This window comes from Pogoniulus pusillus, chromosome 1 (genome assembly GCF_015220805.1).
Source record: "Pogoniulus pusillus isolate bPogPus1 chromosome 1, bPogPus1.pri, whole genome shotgun sequence".
Taxonomy (NCBI): domain Eukaryota; kingdom Metazoa; phylum Chordata; class Aves; order Piciformes; family Lybiidae; genus Pogoniulus; species Pogoniulus pusillus.
Genome location: NC_087264.1, coordinates 10,754,550 through 10,777,103, shown reverse-complemented (window position 1 = coordinate 10,777,103; position 22,554 = coordinate 10,754,550). Strand labels below are relative to the sequence as shown.

The 22,554-nt window shown below is 42.4% G+C and overlaps 1 protein-coding gene across 1 annotated transcript; it reads right to left on the bottom strand.

Moving 5' to 3' along the window:
* Positions 1–3,208: 3,208 nt before the first annotated feature.
* Positions 3,209–19,345, bottom strand: XRCC3 (X-ray repair cross complementing 3). Its single transcript, XM_064166208.1, has 7 exons — positions 19,267–19,345; positions 18,683–18,820; positions 17,633–17,845; positions 12,498–12,652; positions 9,028–9,240; positions 7,216–7,262; positions 3,209–6,169 (listed from the first exon to the last, which is right to left on the bottom strand). The coding sequence occupies exons 1-7, from the start codon at positions 19,319–19,321 to the stop codon at positions 5,947–5,949; spliced, it is 1,044 nt and encodes a 347-aa protein (XP_064022278.1). The 5' UTR covers positions 19,322–19,345; the 3' UTR covers positions 3,209–5,946.
* Positions 19,346–22,554: the final 3,209 nt, after the last annotated feature.

The following is a 22,554-nucleotide window of genomic DNA, read 5'->3' as shown; positions in this document are numbered from 1 at the left end:
GTTGTGTCTGTAATGCACTTAACATGTTTACCAGGAGGTACCTTATTAGCATCTCTTTAAGGAAAGCTGTGTGTGGTGTGCCTGCTATAGAGACAGTGTAGGAACGGGGAGACATGATGCTGCTAACATGTAGAGGTTTTAGCACAGAGTAGTGCAATTCATTAATGAACTCGAGCAAGAACAAATTGTTGCTCAGTTACCTTAACAATATATACTCATGTAATGTAGACTCTTGGGTTTTAATCTTTTTATTAAGAGCTTTTTATATTAAAAAATACATAATATATATACTACTTTTGCCCCTATAGAAAAACATGTTATATGCACCCATTGGTTAATTCAGTTCTTTGCACAAAGCCTGACTGCGCTGGCTTTGCCCAGGGATCTCTGCATCAGGTTGCCATGGATCCAACTGACAGAAGAGCCCTGCTGCAGCCTTAGATTCCCTGAACAGCTCCTGCCAGTGGCTGTCCTCTCCCACTGACTGCATGGCAAGAAACTCACTGCAAACACCTCTCACTATCAGCCCATCTCACACCAGTATGATACTACTGCCATAGGAGTGGCTCTGCAGGCCTTGGAACAGAGTTCTGCAGTCAGTGTTTCATTTGGAGACCATTGAGAAAGTCTGGCTTCCCAAACCCCACAGAACTGCTGGGACACAGAACTCACTCTGGTAATAAGGAATCACTTAGAAAACGAAGAGTGTGTTTGCTGCATTCACCTGTCAGCTTTGAAGGAAAATTATTTTTGCAGCCTCTCTAAAAACTCCCTGAACTTCCCCCCCCCCCCCCCCCCCCCAAATGAGACCAACTTGTGTAAATAGCAATAAACTATTTAACCATGCCAGGTCGCAGTGTACAGGATGTTTTCAAAACATGAGGCCAGGGTATGGTAATGTTGAGGGAGTTTTCTTGTTCAGGGTCTTTTGTTGGTGGCATTACTAGCACTGTGCTTTTAAATGTCTTAAACCTTTTTACAGGACTTTAAAGTATGTTGGAAGATTAAGTTGTTGAGCTACTGCTTATTAAACAGTTTTTACCTGTAAAAGGTTTGGGTTTTTTGGTTTGTTTTTCTTTAGAGAGGAAACAAAATGTCAAGACTTTTCTAATCTATAGCTGTCTAAGGATGATAGCCAGGGCCTTATGAACCAATGAGCTCTTTGCAGTTTGAGAACTTGTAAAATAGAGAGCCAGAGTCAAGTTAACATTCCTTGTGTTTGGATCTTGAAGGAATTGCCTTCAGGACAATGTTTGTATGCATTTACATTTCAGTTGGGCTTCTCAGTTGGGTTTCATGGAAGTTTTTTCTCAAATTTCCTATGTTCCTGTTGCCACAGTCTGCATAAAGTGTAAAACCAGAAGATCCAGTCTTGCAGTTCTTGGGTGTCTTTAGTACCAAATTAAATCAGCAGTGCTGATGAAACAGAAAAATGGCAGGCACCTTCTTGGGAAAACTGCAACTTTAGTAGTGCTGTTTTGTCTTTAACCCAGCACGTTTGTCCTTGCCCAGAATGGTAATGGTGAATGTCAGTGCAAACGGAACAAGGACTCCAGGCTAGGCCAGTTCCTTTAGAACCTCTTGCAAACAGTGGTTGGTTCTTCTGGGGTGTGTAGTCAGCAAGGGTCATATGTGGGACTGTTAACTGATGCAAAGGTGCCTGTTGCCCTTCTTTTTGTCTGGTTGTGTGCCAGTCTTCAGGAATATTGGCAATATTTGGTCTTGAGTTTAGACTTTGGAAAATATTATTGTAAAGTGTGACTGTTCCTCTCTTAAAGGAATACCTGAACTATTGCTGTGATGTTTGTGCTTGCAGCACTGCAGGGATAGAACACAGCACTCAACCAGCAGAAAAACAATTGGACACATTATCTAGAGTTTGTACCTTTGCTTAGAACACCACCTCCACCCTCCCCTCCCACTCTCCTGAATCGTAGCAAATTAAATGGTTTTGAGAAGTATTTGTGCTGAAATTGTACCATTTGAATCCATTACATCTGGAAAAAGCCTGGTTCTGTTGTAAATATGTAGTAAAAGGGGCATGCAGTGCTTTGTTGAAAGTGTGTTTACAATACCTGAGGAGTTCAAGTTACTTTAGGGGTTTTTTTAATGCAGGTCATGTATTTTGTCTGAAAGCTGCTAAGAGAATTGCTTTGCTGGTTATGTGAGCCTGTACTGAGAGAATAAACGTTAAAAGAAAAATGTGATGCTGTGAAGTTGAACATTTCGTTAGAGCAACCTGACTGACTTTGGGATTTCTTTAACCTTTTTTTTTTAGTAGTTTAGATTTGAGGAAAATCTTGGAACATTAAAAAAAAATCATCACCTATAAAGCAATCACAGCAGTCTCAGGACACTGAGCTGTCAAGGTCAGAGTTTTTTGGCATTTAAAGCCCAAAGCAAAAGCAATCCACAGTGCCACCATCTGATGATAGAGGTTGAAAAACCCTGAGCTGTTGAGAAGTAGTTTATTCTCATAGTGAAGTTACAAACTGGTTTTTGCTTTTAAGTGAGAAGTATTTGGAAAACTCTATTTGTAAGTTCATGTGACACTCCATCTACTTCAGAGAGCTCAAAGCTGCTCTAGAGGCTGCAATGGCACATAAAAGTGAGAGGGAACAAGCACAGTGAAGTACTTTCTAAAATCAGATCAATCCTGAGGCTTCCTATACTTACACTCAAGTCTCAATTCAAGCATGGAAAGTTACTGAGTCTGTAAGTTTTAAATTGTGTTGCAGAAGCATCATACCTGCTTGTCTTGTCCTCTAAAACTTTGCTGAAAGCAAACATCCACAAATGTTATTTGTAACAAACAGCAGTAATTCACTGTCTGTTCCTCAAGAAACTTGTAAAGAGATGGTTTGGTGTTCTAAAGAATTGACACAAGTGACCTATATCTTTACCAAGAACAAATTACCTTGGTTCTAGATTTCCAAAGCACTGTTTCCAGAACCTAGTATGATCTCCCTGCTTGAAAAAGACTCTTTAAATGCACCCCAGAGGCATAGATTAATTTGAAACTTCAAAGCATTCTCAAGTGTCATTTAATGTTTCACTGTGTAGAAAAGTGTTTAACTGTAATCTTACAGGATGGAGATTATGGAGTTAATGCAGTCTAGAATGTAAATAGCTGTAAAAAAAGAAGGAATTTCTTTTCCTGTATAGAAGCAAGTATTAATTGTGAAATCCAAAAGTGAATAAAGCTGTGTAAAGGGAAGCTTCTTAAATTGCATTTATTAAAACTTAAGCATACTTTAACACTTTGACACAAGGCTTTAAAGAGGGCAGATGCTTTGTTTAGTCTTCATGAGGGTTTGCACCTCCACTAATGCCAGACCAAGTCTTGTTTTCTGGCTGTATGTGGGTAACTAAAGAAAGGGGCAGAAACTGCAGCTGAACATTCAGTTCCTCAGATTTAAGCCTCCAGATGGAGAGTTAATTAAGAACCAGCATGGACAGTGACAGGAAGACTTGTTCAGGTAAGCTGTTATTTGACTTTGTTAAAGTGCTTTGCATCAAGTGAACTGTGACTTTGGTTACAGACCCACCTGTGACTCTTTAACACATCTCATCTCTGCATGCAGTCAGGTTGCAGAAAGACTATCAAAATACTACAAAACCAAGCTTAAGATGTGTTTCAGACTCTTCTGAACATGGTTCAGTGAGGCAGGCTCCTACCCTTGGAGCTTTGATGAGCCTTTTGTAGGTGAATGTTCAGGTGAGGTTTGACTGCTACACTCAGATGTGGCTTTGCTTTTGTTAAAAATCAAACCCATAGGATATGATGAACAATATACTACCTGGAGTTCCTGTCCCAGATAGATTACATGAGCTAGAGATGGAAGATAATAACTGGCATGGTACCTGTGCTGCAGTAGTTTATCTTCATTGCAATTATTAGGAAGAAGGCAAGGGATGCAAGGATTGGAAGACTGAGTTAGCCATGCCTCTGAGCCATACTGCACTTACTTTTCCCTTAGACTGAGTACACAAAAATCTCTGAAGATTCATGGCTCAGTTTTTATTACAAAACACCTGAGGCCAAGCTCATCTCCAAATAGAGAGAATGAAGACATTTAGAAAAGAGATTTAAAGACAATATGTTATGCTATTTGCACAAGGCACCTGCCAATGACTGAAGAGATCTCAGAAGGCACTGAAAGCCTTTTGCTTGCTTAGATCTTCCTTTAGCTTCAAGGTGTGACTCTGTGCTACCCTCCTCAATTTCCTTGAGACAGTCACACAATTCCTATTCATGGATTCTTAGAGGTCTTCTGCTAGAGAGCTCCAGCTTACCCTGTGTAAAAGTAGGCAAAACTTTTCCTTTCTATTACCCAGCTGCATGATTTCCCCCAAAAAAAGGTGGCTGCTGTCTCCTTAGAGTATTAGTGGGGCAAGGTAGGAGAGGTAGATCTGTCACTAATACAGCATAACTGGAATGTATCTGGACTTTCCTCTTACTGAGGCAGTCATCTGAACTGGTGGAAGAGGACTCTTGATGGAAGAGATTTTATTGTTTACCCTGTGGAGCACAGGAAGCTCTCATTTGCCAAAAGGCAGACCTGAGCAGTGTGAAACTACACAGAGAAACCTAACACCCTGGCAGACTTCTTCTTTGGGTAGCTTGTGAAAGCAAGAAGGAGGAAAACGTGAAGCTTAACAAGTGTGTGATATAGCTGAGCATGAAACACTGGTAAGAGCATGTACCACATAGCAAAGGCCAAATCAGGTCTCTAGAAGTGTAACTTCATCCAGCTGTCTCACTGACTGCAGCAACGACTAGAAAAAGCAGGTAGCATAGCAATGATCTGAGCACAACAGAAAAAGATGTGACAAATAGTGCAAAGGGGAAAAAATGCATAGCTCTAACAACAACCCTGAGAAGAGGAAGATTCATGGATGGATGAAAGCAGCTAAAGATCCCCTTCAGAAGCATAGCTTAGCAAAGAGCCTAGGGTAAGGCCAGGAGCTACAACAGAGTGCTCCAGAAGCTGATGAAGAATGCTATCCAACTCCAACAGGATACAGAGCTGTGCAGTGTTACAAAGCGTATTAACAGAGTAATTGCTCTGAAACCACCTGGTTACAGAGCGTCAGCCATGGGCAAGCAGACAAGGAGATGGGGGGAGGTGCAGGGTTTTTTTAGTACTGTGCATGGAAGGAAATGGAACACAGAAAGTGTGGAAAAGAACCACTTCCAAAAAGTCCTGTAGAAGTTCTATGAACTTAGATGTCCATCTAGTACAAAACTAGTACAGTTTTATTTCTTACAGTAAGATGTTAGGCATTGTTCTGGTTTTTTTGGTTACAGAATCAGCCAGGTTGGAAAAGACCTCCAAGATCATCCAGTCCAACCTAGCACCCAGCCCTATCTCATCAACTAGACCATGGCACTAAGTGCCTCATCCAGTCTTTTTTTAAACACTTCCAGGGATGGTGACCTGATATTACTAACAAGTGGGTTTAAAATAAGATAGCAGCTTTGTGCTACTTCTGAGGCCCTACACATAGAAGAATGCCTATAGGTAACAGCAGCATAAGGGCTAGAAACACCAGCAGGCAATATTAACTAGTTCACCTCGAGTCCCTTTGGGTCTGGAAACAGAGAAGTACCCAAGTGCAATAAATTATGTTTCTGAGTAGCATGCTCTGAAACAGAAATCAAGTCTCGCTTAATGTGGGGATTGCCACATCACACTTTGTTGTGCAGCCTCCACCTGCCCCCAACTTTATTCTCCTTCAGACTTCCCTTGTGAGGGAAAGCTGATGACCACACATACAGGTATAAAAAGATCTTTCACAATGTAGATAAGGCTTAATGCAGTCATATCACCACTTACATATTTCAGTGTCTGTTTCTGTGCTCTCAGAAGAATTTGCTTTTACTGAAGCAAAGTAGTTTTGGTACATTTCTTTTGGACAAAGATGCTTTCATATGCAACGGATTTATCTTACTCCTTTTACACCTTCCAATTCTACTGTGTAGTAGCAAAAGGATGGAGGGAGATGGGGAGCAAAAACTATTCTTAAAGTCCTCACACTTCCAGTGTGGTGAGAAGCAGTTTCAGATGATTGTTCAGGCTGCAACACTCGGCTGACCATCAGTCTCATGAGCAGTTGATTTGCCCAGGTTATTCCAAGTGCTGGAACCACTCTGTTATCCACTACACTATGAAAAAAGTATGAACAGGTTGCTGCATGTATGAAATTAATACCTATATCAAATACCTCCTGTTGTAACAAAACTGCTGCACTGGAAGAAATTATCTACCATTTATGTATTTACTTTTGGTTGCTGTATTTACAGGTCTTTGAAGACAAAGATCCCAGGGTGTACTTACAAACCCATGCACTAGGTTCTCTCTACAGCAAAGTAACAACTGGAAGAGAAGTGTTCCCACAGAGAGTAATTCAGTCATTCTTCCCACCTCTGCCTTGTCAGGTTCCCTCTTGTGATAGCAATATAGGAAGAGAAATGGTTGAACTCTGGAGTATGTGGAATATGTAGCTGCTGTCCCTGGATTCCAGTCAAAGGTATAGCTAGAAATGTTGTGTAGACAGGACACTGCAGATGTGCCACTTCCAACCCAATGCTTAAAACAATTTTTCTCATACAAATGCAATCTCTCCACTAAAAGAATTCCAAGATAACCAGAGGTAGACAACCTGAACCTTAGTCTTGTTCTATGTCAGATCCTGAATGCAGAGGCCATAACCGCTTGCAAAAACACTGTTACATGCACCTAGCTGATCTGGGGAATCAAGATTACAGTGAGGATTCAAACATATATGCATGTTTGAATCCTGTTAATACCTTGGTGTTAAAAGATACTCCTCTTTTGTTCTTAAGCAACTAACAAAAGCAATGAGGTTTGGTTGCTATGTTTTTTCAAGCAGACAGAAAATAGACTCAGTTTTAACAGGGACAAGAAGAGATGCAAAAATACTCTTTTGTGTAAGCAAGTACACCAGCCATTAACTCCAGGGAATTTTTCCTCTTAGCTTGCTGATTAGGGATTACCACATAAGTGTGTACAACAGTTTCTTCCACTTTACAGCACATGAGTTATTGCTGATCCCCAGCAAATACAGCATTGCTGGGCAAATGCGCTGGTGCTCTTAACATGCTCTGGTAGCTTATACAGGAGCCATAAAAATTAGAGTGGTTAAGTGCTCTGTGTGTGTGTGTGTGACCTTTCTGTGCACATGGCTTACCTGCAACCACACCGAGCAGCTTCTGACTCGCTCACTGCATCTGTCACCTAAAGCAAGTGAGAAAGGGCATTTGAAGTTGACCTGTAGTTATGCATTTGTTCTTAGCAAGCAAAAGGGCAGGGAGGGGAAGTAAGCCAGGAAAATCCAAGTTATCAGATTGCCTATTAAGCCAAGTTAGAAACCCTTACTCTTTGAAGAGGGAAACTAAGAGGGAGTTGTGCAGTATTATCTTAGTTTACAGCACTATAGCTATTCAGCTGGGCACAGCTTATATGAATTTGACTACTACTAGATGCTACATCTCTCTAAACAAATACAACAACAAAGCAAACCCTCCCTTAAATAAATACAACAACAAAGCAAACCCTCCCTGCCTGAACTGTTCCAATGCTATATCCGTAGATAAAAGGTACGGAAAAGGACGTGATGGTCATAGTAGGCTGACAATCATCTTAGAGGTCTTGTCCAACCTTAATGATTTTATGATTATGCAAGAAAAAGTTGGTTAAAAAATCAGAAGTAACTTGAGGCTGAAATCTAAATCCTACTGAATTTTAATGGGAATCTTACTGAAAATAAAATCTCTGCATGCCTGAAAGTTGTTCAGATTACTGCTGTGTATGAATTCCAACACACCTGCTTGCAGTTATAGTGGCAGGTTTTACACACTGCCCATTCTCTAGTTCCAGAACTACTACGGAACAGAAACAAATCAAACAGTTAACTTGATTTTTCTAGAACCCCTTCTTCCCAATATAAAACAATCTTCTCTGAGACTTCTCAAGCTCAGCCTTTCTCCCTTCCCCTTTTGTTCTGCTGCAAGCAGGAATCCTCAGGGCTGAGTACTTACTCACTTGATGGAAGAGCCTTCAGAAAGGAAAGTTCCCAAAAATGCCCTGTCTGCACATTTAGTGCTTTTCCAGGCCGAGGTGCAAGGTCAAATGCTTCATCTCCAGCATTCACATGCTCCTAATTTGCAATTAGACTAAGCAGTGGAATGCTGCTTCCATAGAGCAGAAGCAGTGTCTTGTCTACTTCTCTCAATAGAATATTCTTTTAGACTAGGATCACTGTAGCCTTTTTTTTTGTTGTTGTTCAGCTTGAGTCAGCTTCTGTGCATTCAGATGCTTTAGTAATCTCAGCAGTTACACAGGAATGCTGAGCTGCACAGAAACGTGGCAAAGTCCCTGGAGTTTCACTGTGTCCTGTCTGTGTGGAACATAACTGTTCATACAGAGCACCCAGAGCAACCCTGCTGGCAATGACATTTGAAACTACTGTTAAGAAAGAATTCCTATTTTAGTTCAATGCTTTGTGCAGTTGCTATACATACCTATTTTTGTTAGCTTTCATGGACAACCTTTGAGAGCATTAACAGGCTACAAAAGCTTAGATGATGTTCTGAAACTCTGAGAAGTTAGAATTCACTAAAGTACATCAGTTTAAGAAAGCTTCAGCTTCCATCAGTTGTTAATACTCACTTAGTTGACCACGTTAAATACAACACCAAGAAATCTGCAAGTGCAGATTTTTCCCTGTCCTGCTCTAGTCATTTATTAAATGGTCAGTGGTCTCCTCTTAGAATCACAGATTCAACCAGGTTGGAAGAGACCTCGAAGATCATCCAGCCCAACCTATCCCCCAGCCCTATCCGGTCCAGCTGCTTGTCCCCTCGCTCTCTTTCAGAGGCCGTTCAAGGGTCGTTAAGGTCCATTGAGCCTGCATAAAGGGTGCTTAAGGTGGGAAACCTCCTTCGGAGCAGAGCACCAGGGGCTCCTTCTTAAAAAATGAGAAGCAATTTAGATGCCATACCTGATTAATGCACATTATTGGAGTCCTGAATTTAGTGCTTAAACTGTGAAGCTGTGCTCCAAACGTCTGCAGATACCGAGCCTTCGTAACGGAATCTGAAACTCCAAACTCGCATCGAAACAAAGCAGCAATCGAGTCTATGACTACCAACCGCACCATGCCTCTTGTGAGCAGCGGGGAGATCCTTTTGGTGATGCAGTTATGAAAGGCATCCTGCCACAGAAGACAGATGTTTGGCATTAAAACAACTCAAGCAACCCTGCTTGTAAAAATGAAGACAGTGACTTACAGGTATAATTACTGAAATGCAAGCTGGCAGAGTTTCTAATCATAGAATGAGTTTGTGGACCTGTAAGTCTGACTGGTAACCACTTTTCAGCAAATGTCTTGTAGTTTTACTTGAAAAAAGAGGCCAAACTGCAGCATACAGATATCTGCAGCTCTGACTTAAATCAGTTATTGGCTGACATTTTGAAATCTCAGTACTACAATCCTAAACCACTTCTGTTTTGCAGGACTGGATCTCAGTGAAGCGCTGAGGACTTAAGACTAGCATTAAATTGTTGTTCCACTAATGACACATTAACAGTGAAATACATACTTCAAATCCAAAAGTCTTGCAAACAACTAGCTGCAACTTTTACCTTCCTTATTTAAAGCTTCCCTAATGGAATTGTTTTGAAGTAATCAAACATTTCACCTGCAGGAAGACTAACAAATACTTTGTAGGGCACAATGTCTATCACACAAGAACATTCCTATTAGTCAGCTGAAAAAATCCTTGTAGCCCAGTATCTTATCTTTGACAGCGTGGTCTACAGCAGCCTAGTAGAAAGGAGAAGCAGCTCACAGTGATATATTCAGCTTCTGGCCATCAGAATGTTCAACGTTGGCAAAAAAGAGCACTAATGTGGGTCACAGCTTGTATGACTTGTGCTGCTCTTTATATCTACACAGAGATTAACAGCCAAGAGCTTACATTGCACAGCTTTTAAAACTGAATACTAATTTTCAGACCTGAATTACAGTAAGATCTATTCTATTAAATGGCCTGCTTTTCAGAAAATAAATAACATTATATTATCATAGGTATATTTTGAACTGGGGAAAAATTAATCTGAAAAATATCTGCTCTCTGGTCTGGAAAACTGAAATTTTTTTGCTTCACTTGCTCATATACCTACAGGAAACTTCTGCACTTCAAACACTTCAGTGTTTTCATGTGGTCCTTCTGTTGGCACAAGACTTATTTTTTTCCCAGTGAATAGACAAACAACTGCATTCTTCAGCATGAAGTTAAGTAAAATAATTTTTGGTTGTGAAAGAAAACAGAGGATGTAATTGTGCTTTGAGTTTCTACTTCAGTTACAGTATCACAGTATCACCAAGGTTGGAAGAGACCTCATAGATCATCAAGTCCAACCCTTTACCACAGAGCTCAAGGCTAGACCATGGCACCAAGTGCCACATCCAATCTTGCCTTGAACAGCCCCAGGGACCCAGCCTATCTCTATGCAGCAATGCAGCCTATGTATAGGGATACACCAACTGAATCTAAACAGAGCAAGATGTGAATTGTAATAATCTGATTGTAATAATCTGATTTGGAGTTCTGCTAGGAGCAGGTGTTCATCTGTTGGAAGGTAGGAGAACCCTGCAGAGGGACCTGGACAGGCTAGATGGGTGGGCAGAGGCCAATGGGATGAGATTTAACAAGGCCAAGTGCAGGGTTCTGCACTTTGGCCACAACAACCCCAAGCAGCGCTATAGGCTGGGGACAGAGTGGCTGGAGAGCAGCCAGGAGGAAAGGGACCTGGGGGTACTGATAGATAGTAAGCTGAAGATGAGCCAGCAGTGTGCCCAGGTGGCCAGGAGAGCCAATGGCATCCTGGCCTGCATCAGGAACAGTGTGGCCAGTAGGACATGGGAGGTTATTCTTCCCCTGTACTCAGCACTGGTCAGGCCACACCTTGAGTGCTGTGTCCAGTTCTGGGCTCCTCAATTTAAGAAAGATGTTGAGGTGCTGGAACATGTCCAGAGAAGGGCAACAAAGCTGGTGAGGGCCCTGGAGCACAAATCCTATGAGGAGAGGCTGAAGGAGCTGGGCCTGTTTAGCCTGGAGAAGAGGAGGCTCAGGGGTGATCTTATTACTGTCTACAACTACCTGAAGGGGCATTGTAGCCAGGTGGGGGGTGGCCTCTTCTCCCAGGTAACCAGCAATAGAACAAGGGGACACAGTCTCAAGTTGTGCCTGGGGAGGTATAGGCTGGATGTTAGGAAGAAGTTCTTCACAGAGAGAGTGATTGGCATTGGAATGGGCTGCCCAGGGAGGTGGTGGAGGCACCGTCCCTGGGGGTCTTCAAGAAAAGCCTGGCTGAGGCACTTAGTGCCATGGTCTAGTTGACTGGCTAGGGCTGGGTGCTAGGTTGGACTGGATGATCTTGGAGTCTCTTCCAACCTGGTTGATTCTATGATTCTAATAGCGAGGTGATGTCTTTTTATTTCAGGGAGGTGTACATGCTGCTACAGGGTGAATCTCTCTTTTATCAATAACATACTCTGTAGCTTTCAGAAATTTCAATTAGAACTTTAATTAAGATTTCCAATGAAAGGGACATGGAAAAGATATCTTAGCTGCTGCCTGGACCATGCAGACAATAAGCAGTAAGAATGCTAATGTAAAATGATTTAACAAGTGCTACTTTTGAGCCTTAGAGGAAACAGAACATCTGATGTTCCAGCAATAAAGGGCATACTCATGGCTTAAGAAAAGTAAACACAAAACCATAGGTTCACAAGGTAAGAATACAGCATTGAAGTCTGCACCTTTCCCCTCCAGTTCTACCACGATGTCTGACATGCAGAAGCGCAAGGCTGCTGCAATGCTGTGGTTATGTTGTGCCAGGACTTATTCCAGGCCTCATTTTTTGTACCTTAATCTGCTTAATCTGTAGTTTAACAGCTCTGATGTTACAGTTCAAGTTACTCAAGAGCACACCACCTTTTGCACATGTATTTATATTCTGTCTCCAAACTCAATGAAGATTTCTCCCTTGAAGCTGCAGCAAAACTAGTAGCAATAGAATCATAGAATCGTAGAATCATAGAATCAACCAGGTTGGAAGAGACCTCCAAGATCATCCAGTCCAACCTATCACCCAGCCCTATCCAGTCAACTAGACCATGGCACTGAGTGCCTCATCCAGTCTTTAATAGGTCTACTATATTTTAATACACATTACTTGCAAAAATCTAGTACACTGTTTAACCCAATTGTATTTATCTTTCATAATAAACGACTGTAATCAGCAGTTCTCTAAATGCAAATGGCAGAGGTGAAGAAGTATTACAGATCTTAGTTCACTTTTAGCCTTTTGAAAGGTCTCCTACATAAATAAAAGCCAAAGCACCCTGTGGTTACTGGATTACAGTGCAAGAATTACTTACTCTTAGTTTGTGCTACTACTTACCAGGTCTGCTGCATGCTCGACAAAAATACTGTTTCCAAATCTGATCTTCTGTATGATTTCAGCTGGAACATCTGCACGCAGTTTACATTGCTGATCTATGAGTTGTTGCAAACGTTTACTTGGGAATGCATCTTCTGTACAAATGTAGACAGCTCCTACCATCAAGGAAACCACCTCTGTTATTACAGTCGGGCTTGTTAAAGGCACAAAACCAAAGGCATACTCTCTGCACTCAAAAGCTGGATGTATGTACCTGGAAATTCACGTTACTGAATCAGTGATGAACAAAAAAAGCATTCCCATGACTTTCCTGTAGTTTCCAGGACTGTTTTATTGGTGCCTGCTGACAGCTGTATTTTTGCACTCTCCACTAGGTGACACATTTTGCACAGCTTCAAGACCTAACCTGGGTGATCATGAACACCATAAACAGAACAATTCTGCAGAATTCTCCTGTTTTGGTCAGAAATGGAAAATGCAGCTGCTATTCTGTGAAGAAAATTAACCAACTCAGACAAAACCAGTACAGAAAGTATTCTGATTCATTTCACTCACTACTTTCAAGTTTCTTGGTTTTGATTTACATATGGAGGGGTACATATTGCCACAGTTAGCAAGCCAGTTTAAAGAGGATTACTCATCCAACCTCACTCTAATTAACTCTTTCTGAAAATGGTTGATTAGATGAAAAGCATTACCTTTCCCTCACACTACTGTGAGGGAAGTCTCTATTTTTACAGTGGTTTCGAGTTTCTCTATTGCACAGAAAATGAACCACAGAGAAAGCCACTGGGGAAATAAAACAGAAATATATGCAGTATTTTCTTCATTAAAAAAATGCTACTGTCACTGCAATTAGTCAGAATTATCAGGGAATGCTTACAGGGTTACATCGAAGGATTAGTCCATTCACTAAAATGATTGAAGCTACTAACAGAGTTTGGCAATACAAGACACCCTGAACATTCCCACCACAATAACCCATCCCTACAATGGCTCTCCAGGGAGCAGGAAGTCTATTTCCAGATGCAACTTCCAAACCCTCTATGTATTACATTGAAAAATACACAGAACTATATCCAATTGGAGAAACTGAAAGACCTCTGGACTAGATCAAATGAAACAGAATTATTGATCAATAAAAATACTTTGCTGACAGACACCTGTGAAATACAGGGTACTGATTCTGAGAATATTCTATAAAGACAAAGATGAGCCTAACCCTAATTTTCTCTAGGACTAAGCTTGCATCTTTGCTTAACTCTCCCTAACCCCACCATAAATTCTACATAAATCAGTTCACTTCATATGTGAAACATTAACATATTAAAAAAAAATTGGTTCAAATACACAGATTTATTTTTAAATCATCAGAAAAACTATCATGTAAAAAAAAATTGACACATGCCCACTAATAAAATTGCCTCTGACAGGTAAGAGTTAAGGGCCTTCCTCAATTATTAACACATGGAAAAATACTTCTTCATCATTTAGCTTTCCACAGGAGGTACTGAAGAGACAGACAAATACCTAAACTCAGTATTAAAGACCAGTGCCTAAGCACTTAGTTCTTTAAAGATAATGAAATTGTCATAACCCAAGTAAAGAGAGGAGACTTCTCTATGGCATCAGACTATTCAGAATCACAGAATTAACCAGGTTAGAAGAGTCCTCCAAGATCATCCAGTCCAACCTAGCACCCAGCCCTTGCCAGTCAACTAGATCATGGCACTAAGTGCCTCAGCCAGGCTTTTCTTGGACACCTCCAGGGACAGCCACTCCACCACCTCCTTGGGCAGCCCATTCCAATGCCAATCACTCTCTCTAGCAACAACTTCCTCCTAACATCCAGCCTAGACCTCCCCAGGCACAACTTGAGACTGTGTCCCCTTATGGTGTTGCTGGTTGCCTGGCAGAAGAGACCAACCCCCACCTGGCAACAGCCTCCCTTCAGGTAGTTGTAGACAGCAATGAGGTCTCCCCTGAGCCTCCTCTTCTCCAGGCTAAACAACCTCAGCTCCCTCAGCCTCTCCTCACAGGGCTGTGTTCCAGGCCTCTCAACAGCTTCGTTGCCCTTCTCTGGACACGTTCCAGCACCTCAACATCTCTCTTGAATTGAGGGGCCCAGAACTGGACACGGGACTCAAGGTGTGGCCTGACCAGTGCTGAGTACAGGGGCAGAATAACCTCTCCTGTCCTACTGGCCACACTGTTCCTCATACAGGCCAGGATGCCCATTGGCTCTGCCAACACCAAACACAAGGTACCAGTCAGCATCGTCACCACCAGAAGACACACATAAGAAGTCAGTCATGCTCAGTGGTCATATCAGCATCTTTCCTCACAGCTACCCAAAAACTAAACAGAAATCAGTGCTCTACCCTTACTGAGGCTATTAAAAGTGCAATGCTGGTTAGTGACCAAAAGCCAACCCAAAAACAAATAAAGAAAAATAAATAAAAAAACCCAAACCCCATTAACCTCCTCCACCTTCACAGAAGGACTTAAAAAGTTAAGTTGTCATGTACCAAACCAGCTTGTTACCAAGAATCAGTACCAAGCATTTCTCCTCATTCAGAATTCTAATACAGATATCAATTTGTCACATTATATTCATGTATTCCTTATGAATATGGGCACATAAAATACATTCAGCCAACATGCAACGGACCACAACTGACATTCTCAGGATGGCAGAAAGATAACCTTGAGGCAAGGGATGTCCCACTTTCTGTTTGCTGCCAAACTCCTTGCACTGAGAATAGTAAACAAGAGTTTAAGTCACATGAAAGAAATACACATTAGGTCTATGCTGTCTAAAGAAATGTATTTCAGCATCATCACCTAAAAGAAGTTTCTGGCACTACAAAAAAACTCCACCAATCCACCAGAATTTTAAATCATAGGCAAAATTTTAGCACTGAGATCAGCCTTCTGCTGATAGTACCAGACTTCAGTAAGATTTGCTGAACATTGCTGTTCTCCCTCCAGTTTCCTAAAGAATAAAACTCCTCATATTTAACATCACTTTTTAATCCTTGTTGTTCTCATAGCAGACTCAACACAACCTTTATTTATAGACTGCAGAGAAATCAAGTTTTGTTTTCGCAGTGTTATGTTAGTATCTGCTGCTGTGACTGTATGCAGTCTAACATACAGCAAGACTGAGAGCTAAAAACAGCAAGAATTAAGATTTCATCACTCCCTTATCTCTCCTGCAGCAGGGTATTTCTACCTTCTATGCCTTTGAGATTGTCCAAAGTTCTGTTTCGAAGCCCTTCTGCAATGTCCTGGTTCTCTCACAGGAACATTGGTATGGTGGCCATTCTACCTTACCCTCTGTGAAACAGAAGTGGGTAGATGTGGAACACAGAGGCAATGAAGCAATCATAATGGCATGAAGTGCTAGGTGCAGAAGAAACAAGAACCATCTTCAAACATAAGTAATGAAAAACATTGCCATTTTGTAGCTCTACAGGGAAGACTGTTGCCTGTTCAGGAGCCAAGAGTGCCATTACGATGCTGGGCACCAACTTCTCTACTTTGTTCTGCTTTGTTCCTTTCTTCCAACATACAGGGGGGTGAAATGCTGGGATGTAAATAAAAATGTATTTGAATTCAAGCTATTTGCAGCAGTCAGCAGGAACACATGAAGGAATTCAACAAAGTATACATGCTTCTCCATTTAATGATGTAACTTAAAGCAAAGTTATGCAAACCACAGGCTAATAACTGTCCTTTAAATAAGATATTCATTTGGACATTCCATGATTTTTCCAGATGGGTGCATATAGTATGAGAAATAATTAAGTTTCCTCACAACAAACCACTGGCTGCATGGAAGCCTTGGCAAGATCACAGACAAAACACACCTAAGGCAGACTACCAGGACACTGAGCTCTCAGAAGTGACAAAAGTTTCCTCCTCTTTCTAATCTATAGTCTATAGTACTTAAATCAAGAGTCAGATTAATGTGATAGATGACTAAAAAGAAACACACTCTAATCAAAGAGCAAACCCACACAATTTGGCAATCCCAGCAAAACTGCAGGTATAAAACAACACCAGCATTCTTCAATTACATTTCCAACAGGTTTAGTCTGTATTTTGCTCCAATTATTGTTAGCTAACTAATTATGTGAAACCTCCAACTAGGGAATATAAACCATATGCCAGAGATTCCTGTGGACAAATATCTGACAAGCCATTTTGCTGTGGTTGTTACTTGATGAGTCAATGAAATCATCGAATCAACCAGGTTGGAAGAGACCTCCAAGATCATCCAGTCCAACCTAGCACCAGGCCCCAGCCAGTCAGCTAGACCATGGCACTAAGTGCCTCATCCAGGCTTTACTTCAACACCTCCAGGGACAGTGACTCCACCACCTCCCTGGGCAGCCCATTCCAATGCCAATCATTCTCTCTGCCAAGAACTTCCTCCTAACATCCAGCCTAGACCTCCCCCAACACAACTTGAGACTGTGTCCCCTTGTTCTGTTGCTGCTTGCCTAGCAACCCCCACCTAGCTACAACCTCCCTTCAGGCAGTTGTACACAGCAATGAGGTCACCCCTGAGCCTCCTCTTCTCCAGGCTAAACAACCCCAGCTCCCTCAGCCTCTCCTCATAGGGTTTGTGTTCCAGGCCTCTCACCACTTTTGTCGCCCTTCTCTGGACATGTTCCAGCACCTCAACATCTCTCCTGAATGGAGGAGCCCAGAACTGGACACAGGACTCAAGGTGTGGCCTGACCAGTGTTGAGTACAGGGGAAGAATAACCTCCCTCATCCTACTGGCCACACTGTTTCTGATACAGGCCAGGATGCCATTGGCTCTCTTGGCCAGCTGGGCAGCAATACTTTTTTGATACTGTCGAGCTTTCATCCGTCTAGTTAAACCCAGTGTGGTAGGCAGGTAAACAACACCCACTAGTAATTTTGTATGAAATGGTGTTGTGAAGCAGGGCCTGTGCAGAGCATGCTTTCCTCTACAAGACACTTCAGTACTAAAGCTCCTGCAGAAGGGCAAGGAATGTGCCAAGTACATGGAGCTACATTAATGCACTCACAATGTTCTTAAAGGCAGTATATATTCCCCCAAATGACAAATTAATCACTACTTACAGTTCAGTACTTACCAGACTCCAATCCACCATATTTATAAGGATACTGCACACAGAGGCACAGTTGTAAACTAATCTGAGTCTTCCCAGCAGAACTTTCCCCAGCAAGTTCTGTGATTCCAACTAAAGGAATGCCACCTTTTAACAAAGAATCCAGTACTGAACATCCTAGGCTTAGCTTCTGGTGTTGAGAGGTGAGATGATCTTTATCTTGGAAGAGCTGAAGTGCTGCAGGGTTTGGGATTTTGTTTCCAAACAATTAAAAAGAAAAGAGTTTCATTCAGTATCTTTCTGACATACAATGATACAAATTAGAGGCTGCACAGCAGGTTCAGATCTACAAAAGGTGCTTTCTTTATTGGTAAGAATTTTTTCTAATTCAGCTTGGTATTTCCCACCTCCAGATTCTCACAGGACCTACTGAGTGCCTGTTCAGAAACTGATAGATTACAGTGAGTCCTCTTCTCAAACTCTGTTACCTTTCTCTGCCTCTAATGAAAGCTACGCTCTGGGAAAGCATTGCCAGCAAAGTTCAAGCACAGCAATTATGGAGCTGGAAAGCTACACCAGACTACGAAACTGCCTACCAAGCATCTGGCCAAGGCCTGAAGATATATGCAAATCACCAGGAAATAAATTCCAAGTACAGAGCTGCCAGGAAGCATTTTTACTGGAGCTATTAGGTCCTGCTTGGTTTGGAATAAGGTATTTTTATCAAATCAGCTTATAGTATATCAAGCAAGTTTTAAATTTAGTCTTAGTCCAAAAGGGAGAGTGAAGCTTTCTTCCCCTCTCATCAAGCTTTCCAGTTTGGAGAATCATTTTGTCCTGTTCCAGACAGGCTTGATCCTGAAGAATGACACCAATCCACCTCCATCTACCTTCAACGTCTCAGAGATGCAGTCCTTAAGAAAGTTAAATAATTTGCTACAGCACATCAAAACCACTCACCTTTTCACTTTCACAACCACAGTACTGTGTCAATGAGGAGTTGAAACTTCTTTTCTCCCAGTGACAGTATTTTAAGATATAAATACAGCATTATTTTCAAATTGACTGTATTACCTGTAAGCATACTGTTTCTCCTCAGCGTGTAAGAGACTGTTTTCAGCAAGCACTGTATATCTGCACTAGATAGTTTCATCAGTCTTTGCAAGTCTGCTCCAGAGAGATTGAAAATCTCTTTTACTGATTTTATGTCAGCTGAAATTAGAAGAATTTTTATAAACACTTTTGTCTTGCACACAAAGGTTTCCCCACTTTTCTGATAGTCAATTAATTCTTATCTACACTGCTTTCTGGTAAGCTAGACAGGCAACACTTACTTTCAATGTAGTGACACATGCTATAAAATTGTTTGGGAAGCTATGATTGGAGACAGGGAAAAGCCATCACTTCCAATAAAAAAAATGTTTGTGAAATACTGGATGAGGCACTTAGTGCCATGGTCTAGTTGAGTGGACAGGGCTGGGTGCTAGGTTGGGCTGGATGATCTTGGAGGTCTCTTCCAACCTGGCTGATTCTATGGTTCTACTTAACTGCGTTATAAAATGTTAGTGTACATATATATCCCTTCACCCACAAACACACAACTGTGTAAAGGAAGACACAACAGCAACAGATCTACTAGGGAGACACTGGCAAATTACCTTTCTTAAGGGCAGCAATCACTTTAGGGTTCAAGTCAAACTGGTCCCAGTCCATTTCCTGATACAGCACTGGGGTGAATTATCTGTTATTACAGGGGCTTTTATCAGATACACATGTAACAAAACAATAAGCATAAATCAACATGAAAAGTTTTGCAGGGCAAGCCTTTTTCATCCTTAGCAGTTTATTTATCAGTTGTAACACTGATTCAGCATGTTGGCTGAAGCCTTCTCAGACAGCTGTTTACACATACATTTAATAGGTTAAAGAGTTCTGCAGTTAAGAATTACTTGTGATTTTAATTGCTTGTAATTCTGCATAGCATCTGTACTCTGGACTGAAGTTCACAAATATTTTGGACAGTCCTTTCCATCCTGCTGCTCTTTACATGAGCAAGGCACTTGCAAACAGAAACAATCTGAAGTATGTGCTATTTGGAACAATCCAGGACTAGTCATACATCACATAGTCATATATCTTCTGATTAACTAATGTACAGGGTTAAGACTCCAGGGGGAGTAACCTTGAACCTGACAAGGGAGGTTATTCTTCCCCTGTACTCGGCACTGGTCAGGCCACACCTTGAGTGCTGTGTCCAGTTCTGGGCTCCTCCATTCAAGAGAGATGTTGAGGTGCTGGAACATGTCCAAAGAAGGGCAATAAAGCTGGTGAAAGGCCTGGAACATAAACCCTATGAGGAGAGGCTGAGGGAGCTGGGCCTGTTTAGCCTGGAGAAGAGGAGGCTCAGGGGTGACCTCATTGCTGTCTACAACTACCTGAAGGGAGGATGTAGCCAGGTGGGGGGTGGCCTCTTCTCCCAGACAACCAACAATAGAACAAGGGGACACAGTCTCAAGTTGTGCCGGGGAAAGTACAGGCTGGATGTTAGGAGGAAGTTCTTGGCAGAGAGAGTGATTGGCATTGGAACGGGCTGCCCAGGGAGGTGATGGAGGCACTGTCCCTGGAGGTGTTCAAGAAAAGACTGGAGGAGGCACTTGGTGCCATGGTCTAGTTGACTGGCTAGGGCTGGGTGATAGGTTGGACTGGATGATCCTGAAGGTCTTTTCCAACCTGGTTGATTCTGTGATTCTATGACCCTAAGTGGTCTTGACCCCTCCCCAGGGGTGGGTCTGAACACTGCCAGGTGATGGTTAGCCCACTCCCCCTTTCTGTCTAAAGACCCATAAAAGCAGGGGGACTTCCTGTTCCATTCTCTCCCTGCACTCCCTGCATCCCTGCTTACCAGCATCACCATCCTGTTCCTGTTTCTCTTTGTTTTACCACGTGGCCATCACCATCAAAATCGGGTTGTATTTACACATTTCGTATTTGTTTTCCCTTCCCTATACCTTTGTAACTTCCCTACCTCAGATCCCCTTTTAATTTATTGTTAAACTTTTCAACTTCCAAATTGAGTGAGATTCATTTTAGGTGTGCTTATCTTTTCCTCTCGACATCTAATTCCTTTCTTTTGAGAAAGAAGGGGGCAGAGGGAAAGGCACTCTATAAAATTGTTACTGGTTCTATCAAACTTATTTGTCTCTCTGGAAATTTCAATTAGAACAAAGACAACTAACGGCAGATGTAGTATTCAAAGATTAAATTCAGTTTATTTCCTATAATAACATTATATACTCTTTCTAATGCTTTGATCTAAACTGCAGTAGTTTAGCAATACAGCTGCCTAGGAGAGTAAAAGGGATTTTGTGCTAGTTTGAAGCAAGCTGGGATGTTTTGGTAAAAGAACTTGATAACAGGCAGTGAAATGAAAAACAATTGATGTCAACTTCTCTCACAGTCTCGCTGAGAGCTCTGGGAAGAAGTAGTAAACTTTGTCCATTTTGTCTCTCACTCTTGCTTTTGCCTTAGACCAAGACACATCTCATTAACCCTGCTCCTACTAACCTTGCTCCCTAACCTCTTGGCTGCACCTCTTTTCTTTCTGAGAACTGGGGTAAGGTTGAGAGGGCCGGGGGAGGTGTTGGGGTGGTTTGAAAGCCCCTTCTGGGGACTCAGGTTTCTGGGAGGGGAGTTGTGCTTTTGTATTGTTTATCCTTTGTATATTTCTGTATATAATTGTATATAACTGTATATATTGTAAATAGCTGCTTGTAAATTCTGCTAGCTGTAAATAAATTGCTTCATCTATATTCCCAGGGTCCGTCTGAGTTAGCTGGGGCAAATTCAAAAGTGTGGGGGGGCGGGGTAACCCCCAAACCATCACAGATTTGCTACTGTTTTTTCAGATCATCTTTACAAAGGATTGGTAGGAGACACATAAGGGTTACATAAAAACATAGGATTTGAAGGACAAATTCTTTTTTAACGTGAGGGAGGATCGTGGTAACAGTGCAGATGCAGAAGCTGCAGTTATTTTGAAGCAGCATCTATTTACAGCAACATTCTGACAAGAGACAGAAGATGTCGAAACTTACTGCGATAAATCTTATGATGACCTTTGGCCCTACGGACTCCAAAGCATTTTGCGAACTCCATTGTCACGAAGCCGTCCCATCGCATTCACTATCTGAGGTACTGGGGAAGGGAGAGAAATCACCAGGACGAAGAATCAGAATCAACCAGGTTGGAAGAGACCTCCAAGATCATCCAGTCCAACTTATCCCCCAGCCCTATCCAGTCGACTAGACCATGGCACTAAGTGCCTCAGCCAGGCTTTTCTTGAAGACCCCCATGGACGGTGACTCCACCACCTCCCTGGGCAGCCCATTCCAATGGGAAATCACTCTCTCTGTGAAGAACTTCTTCCTAACATCCAGCCTATACCTACCCTGGCACAACTTGAGACCGTGTCCCCCCCCGTAGTTACTGTAAAGCCCGGAGTGCCCACAGACAAGGCACCGAGACAAGCGGTCTAGGTCAGCCGCTGCGTGTTCTGGCACAGGGAACGGGGAGCGCGGTGCAGGGTTGCTGAAAGGGGAGCAGCGCAGCTGAATGGGCCCTGCCACAACATCAGCCTCGCAACCCCCCGCCGGCACCCTCACGGCGGCTTTCGGCGCGGCCCAGAAGGTGGCTGGCAGCGCAAAGAACCGGCAGAGGGGCACCCCGCAGGCCGAGGACCTGGCGCAGAAGCGCCTCACCACCCTCACCCCCGTTACGAACACCCCGCCAGAGCCACCACTACAGGCCGTAGCCAATGGGCGAGCGGCTTACCTACGGCATCGCCAGTCGCAAGCCAATCAAAAGTCCTCAAAGAGGACACTTGTCTCTCCGGTAGCAATCTGCTCCACGGGGCTGGGCGAGAAGCGGCGGAGGAGAGCAGCGTTCGA

Bases quoted from the DNA above. Each gene is read 5' to 3' on its own strand.
- XRCC3 (XM_064166208.1), bottom strand. From the start codon at position 19,321: ATGGACTGGGACCAGTTTGACTTGAACCCTAAAGTGATTGCTGCCCTT. The intron at 18,821-19,266 runs GTAATTTGCCAG...TTCTAATTTCAG, and splicing joins GATTGCTGCCCTTAAGAAAG to CTGACATAAAATCAGTAAAA. The intron at 12,653-17,632 runs GTAAGTACTGAA...CCTTGATGGTAG, and splicing joins ATATGGTGGATTGGAGTCTG to GAGCTGTCTACATTTGTACA.